Source organism: Rattus norvegicus, chromosome 8 (assembly GCF_021556685.1).
Source record: "Rattus norvegicus strain SHRSP/BbbUtx chromosome 8, alternate assembly SHRSP_T2T, whole genome shotgun sequence".
In the NCBI taxonomy this organism is placed as follows: domain Eukaryota; kingdom Metazoa; phylum Chordata; class Mammalia; order Rodentia; family Muridae; genus Rattus; species Rattus norvegicus.
The window spans coordinates 79,994,413-79,999,924 of NC_141541.1; the positions used below are offsets into that span (position 1 = coordinate 79,994,413).

At 45.2% G+C, this 5,512-nt stretch overlaps 1 protein-coding gene across 4 annotated transcripts in view; it reads right to left on the reverse strand.

The window, feature by feature from the left end:
• Nucleotides 1-267: 267 nt before the first annotated feature.
• The window catches only part of Cgnl1 (cingulin-like 1), a 165,529-nt gene continuing 160,284 nt past the window's right edge, over nt 268-5,512 (reverse strand). For 2 of the 4 annotated variants that reach the window (XM_087562157.1, XM_087562159.1), the window contains exon 19: nt 272-603. In XM_087562157.1, the coding sequence (XP_087418283.1) occupies nt 291-603 (313 nt within the window). In that variant the 3' untranslated portion in view covers nt 272-290. Of the gene's footprint in view, nt 604-5,512 lie in introns of all 4 variants that reach the window. The other 2 variants (XM_087562162.1, XM_087562156.1) reach the window with 2 other exon arrangements.

Below are 5,512 nucleotides of genomic sequence, written 5' to 3' on the forward strand. Positions count from 1 at the left end.
TCCTGTGAGATTTTCAGAGGAATAGAATGTAAGTTCCTGTGAACACATCTCCAGGCCCTGAGGAGTGCCTGGGTACTGTGCCAGGACTCACTGTTCCCATTCTGTCTTTTACAGTTGGGGGAGGGCTGAGCAGCGTGGTAGGACACAGTGTCTAGCTAAGTAGCTGTGGCCGGGCCCAGGGCCACTGGAGGACAAGACACTAATATCCAGAATTGGCGAAGGCACTTGGGTGGCACCTGCTGCTCTCCAGCTTTCTCAAGAGTCGTGAAGTTCGCGGGGTTTTGTTCTTTTCAGTGAAGGTGATCCATCGGGGGTAGAGCCTTCGTTGCTTGTCCACAATAAGAGTATAATGTGAGCCGCTTTTGTGGTTTTAAATTTTTTAATAGCTGGTTTCCCACTTTTCTTTTATTCAACCATGGGGATTGAGGATTGAGGCCAGGACCTTCCCACTGAGGTGTATCCACTTCCCTTTTAGTCACATTTTGGAGGAGGGGGGGGAGGGGTGTTAAAGACATGGTGGCACTTGGAGAGGCAGAAGCAGGAAGATTGAGTTTAAAGCCAGCTTGATCAAAACAGTGAATTCCAAGACTGTATAGAGAGATCCTGTCAAAAACAAAAACAAATTTAATTTAGTAATTTTTAAGGTGTATTATTTTGGGGGTCTAGAGAGATGACCCAGTGGTTAAGAGCAATCAGTGTTTTAGCACAGGACCTGGGTTGGATATTAGCAACCTCATGGAGATGCACAAGAGTCTGTAACTCCAGTTCTGGGAAAACCTAGCACCTCTTCTTACCCTTATAGCTCTTTTTTTTTTTTAAGATTTATTTAATTTTTAATTGAATGTGAGTATACTGTCACTCTCTTCAGACACACCAGAAGAAGGCATCAGATCTCATTATAGATGGTTGTGAGTCACCATGTGGTTGCTGGGAATTGAACTCAGGACCTCTGGAAGAGTAGTCAGTGCTCTTAACCATTGAACTACCTCTCCAGACCCCCTCATGGTGCGTATATGCACATTGTGCACATATATACATATACTCAAACATATGCACATAAAATAAATGTTTAATAACATTTTTATTTCTAATTATTTGTATATGTGAAGTGGTATGCACATAGTGCAGATGACTGGGGGAGCTAGAGTCGTGAGTTGCCCAACATGGCTGCTGGGAACTGGATTCCATTACTCTGCGAGAGCTGTGTGCGTTCTTGACCACTGAGCCATCTTCCCAGCCAAGTTCTAAGGGTGTCCCCTACTGCTGAGTTATTACCCCAGCAGCCCTTTCAACCACTTTTGGAAAAAAGAAAACAAAGTTAATATGACTGATATATTTTATTGAATCCATACACCCAAAGAGTATAATTTCATCATTGATATTCATGTCACCGTTAACGTTACAATGGTAATGAGACATTTTTACAAGTCTGGCATTAACTTTTTGGAGGTCCACTTTGGAGTTCTTGTGCTCACTGTCTCAGTTTGATTGGTTCTTTCCAAAGTGCTCAAGAGCCACGTTGGCCAGTGGCTCCCCTGCCGCTCATCTGCAACTGACTCCAGGGCCGTGCTTGCCCTGCTGTAGTACACACCATGCTTTGTTTCAACACAAGACAATAGTTCCTTTGAAGATACTGGTAAAATATACCCAGCCCAGTGACCTCTCCCAGATGCCTGAGACTGGACCTTACAGAGTATATAAGAGGAACCTAAACTCATTCGTTAGGATGGGTTCCTCACTATACTCCCATGGGAACCTTCCCTTGACTTTCTCTTATTGAAGCTCCTTCCTAGTCTTTACCAAGTGGCTCTATTCAAGTGCCAGCTAAGTGGCTATTTTCTGTCACATGCCAACTGGGATTTGAGGAAATGTGGAGTATTCTCCAGAGCAGATTCTTCTGACATGAGTTTACATCGATAGGAAGTTGTTCAGGACCCCAGTGTCGCACTGAGTCTTCCTCAGGGTGAGCTTTTAAGCATAAAAATCATATTCTAGGTTAACATATTTTAGTTAACAAGAACAGTTAGCCAGAAGTGGAACTGCAGAAGACAGAAAAAACAAGGTTAGGACTTTAGAGACTTTGCAGAACTATATAGACTTTGGTGGGGTAGGCCTTTTCTCTGGTTTTGCCTAATCGTCTACACTTCACTTTGATTTTGGCTGTCTACCTGCTGAGTCTTACAGCCTGAATGGTATTTTAACATGGAGTCAGTTGTGTTAAGGTCTGGGGACCAACTTCGGTTTGGGGCTCTGTTACATAATGATAGGAACGAAACCACAACTCATCTCAGTCCAAGGAAGCAGATTAACTCAGGGAGCCAGAGGGAGAGGACTGACCAGGGCCTCAGAAGCCTGATCCATGACTCTGTTCACCATTAACTAATTGCCAGAAACTTGGATAGGAGGACAGACTTTCCACACCTTACCTTGATGGCCCTTGGGCAGCCGGCAGGGAGGAGTCCTGGGTGACAGAATGGGTGTTTCGGATGCTTGATAAATATGACAGGATACTGTCTTACTCAGGATGACACCTGGCTAACTGTAGTACTTATGGGAGCTGGCCTCCACTGAGACACGGCTGCCAGCAGAAAGTCTCTGTGATCCTACACTAGCCTGTTCCCTTTTGGTGCTTATGGGTTCCCTCTCCAAACTCTAACTCCCCTCACCCCATCAGTACTCAGGGTGGTTGGACGCCCGTCCCATTGCCATCATAAAACTTATCCCAAAATACCTAGTAGCAAACAATGTCTTGGTATAAAATAAAACATTTACAACCAATTAACAACCCCCAACCCAAGACTGTTGCTGTCTTTTCAAGCCGCTAAAGCCAGAACCCAAGTGTGTTTTGTTCCCCGTTCCTTTAAGGAAGTAGGTCTAGGCTGTTCCTATCTGTCCCTGGCTACTTTCTATATGGATGAAGAGCCCACCCTCAGGAAGATTCAGCTTCCTGTCTGTTGCTAAGGAAATTTGCCTATCACTTCCAGATTTGTCCCAATCTGTCAGCAGTATAGTGTCCCAAAAGATTTACATCCATGACCTTTCTATGTGAACCTGAGAGCTATCAGATCTGCCCTCTTCCTACAGGACAGGCTTGTAGACAGTTCTGGGGGTCTGATAGAGGGTGTTTGGATTGGGAGTGAGAAGATATCTACAGAAAGCACAACCGACAACCCACCAATAGCTTCCATCCACACTGCCCCTTGGATTCTGGGAAGCCTAATGTTGTGGTTGACTGGCTGACTGGCCTTGATTGGTTTGAGAGACCTTAAGCAGAAACAGCCTTATTCTCTGTCTCTGGTTTGTTCGCCCTGCGGTAACTGCCGTGCTCTCTGCTGCCACCCAGTGGCTGTATTGACAAGGACCAGATGGGAAATTTAATCCAAAGGCTGGGGCCTAGGACCTGTCTTAAATCCCCAAGGTTATTCTGAGTCACATTCAAGTTTTAGGAGCAGGCAAAGGGGCTTTTTGACAAGGCTCATGACCCAAATTCAATCCCCAGAACCCACATAGGGGAAGGAGAGAACTCATTGCCACAAGTTGTCCTGGGATCTCCACATAAGAACTCTGGCATGTGTACCCACACACAAGTAATAAACAAACAAACAAATAAATAATTTACAAATGTAACTTTAAAACATTGAAAATATAAAAATTAACTAAAACTCTCCAGTTGTGTTAAAAATATTCATTCCCGGGGTTGGGGATTTAGCTCAGTGGTAGAGTCCTTGCCTAGCAAACACAAGGCCCTGGGTTCGGTCCTCAGCTCTGGAAAAAAAAATTCATTCCCCCTTTCAGGGTTGATGAAACCTGGAAATGATACTTAAGCTCCTTAAATATTATGACGCCAGGAGCCGGAGAGACAGCTTAGTAAAGCCCTTGGAGGAGAAGTACAAGGACCTGAGTTCTGATCCCAAGAGCCCACAGAAAAAGCTACATGCAGCACATGTATGTGCCTCTGGCCTCTCTATCGGCATGCATACCACCCATACACGTGCGCACACAGAACATGACTCCAAATCTTTTCCAACCGCATCTTCAATCATTCTCCATTTATCCTGGGCTCTAATGCAACTGAGGTCCAACTGTTATTCCTGTGTTCGCATTTCTAAAGATGCGTTCATTGGGAAGGTGATTCCTTCACAATAAAAAGCTCCAAGCCCACACCTATTTTCGGGACCGCTCAGGCACCACGTCCTCCAGCAAGCCTTCTCTGATTGCCCTGGCAGACTATGGTCATTTCCGTTTTGAACCTCACACTTCGTTTTTCCATGAATCAAAACTTTATTTTTACCTAATAATGAATTCTTTCTTTCTTTCTTTCTTTCTTTCTTTCTTTCTTTCTTTCTTTCTTTCTTTCTTTCTTTCTTTCTTTCTTTCTTTCTTTCTTTCTTTCTTTCTTTCTTTCTTTCTTTCTTTCTTTCTTTCTTTCTTTCTTTCTTTCTTTCTTTCTTTCTTTCTTTCTTTCTTTCTTTCTTTCTCGGAGCTGAGGACCGAACCCAGGGCCTTGCGCTTTCTAGGCAAGCGCTCTACCACTGAGCTAAATCCCCAACCCCCTAATAATGAATTTTTTTTTTTTTTTGGTTCTTTTTTTCGGATCTGGGGACCTAACCCAGGGCCTTGCGCTTCCTAGGCAAGCGCTCTACCACTGAGCTAAATCCCCAACCCCCTAATAATGAATTCTTAGTGGGCGTTTCTGACCTATGAAAGCCCAGCGTCTGCGCCCTCTTCCTTGCGGCATTGGCTGGTGCAAAGCAAGCACACCGCAAATTCTCTTTTAAAGGGACTATCAAAACAGGGACTCGTGCCAAATGCTGGGATCAGATTCCTTAGAACAGAAGCGAACAGAGGATCGTGAAGTGACCCTGGCAAAAGAAACCTTGGTGCGGTCTTCTTGGGACTCTGCCACCGATGGGTGGGACTGTTTTCACAACACCCGTGGGCCAGAAGGGGCCATCAGCTCCCACTGCTGGCTACTGTATGTGTTACACCAGGACTCTAAAAGTATCCTGGAAAAGCCTTCCACTTCCACCCGCTTCTTAAAGAGCCCACGGGGAACCCTGTAGCCTGCAGAAAACTTGAGTGCCACAGTCGCCACTGATACTTAATGGTTACCGATGCTGCCTCCCACAGACGACACGGCTTTCGTTCAAACCTGTGGTCACCTCAGGAAGATGAGGCCAACGCTGTATAGTAGGTCTTGTCCCAGCAGCTCACCCCCTTGGGCTCCGCCCTCAATGCCTTTCTGGCTAGAGTCTCTATGGTTTCAACCCACTGTGGACTGTTTGGGTAGCCATATCTCAGGTCTCTTGTCCGGACAAGAGGGGGACTTGAAACTACTGAGACTGTGCCGGCTAGTTTCATGTCAACTTGATACAAACTAGAGTCATCTGAGAGGAGGGGATCTTAATTAAGAAACTGTCTTCATAAGATCAGGCTGTCGGCAAGCCTGTAGGGCATTTTCTTAATTAGTGATTAATATGGTACCACCCTGGTTTCTATAAAGAAGCAGGCT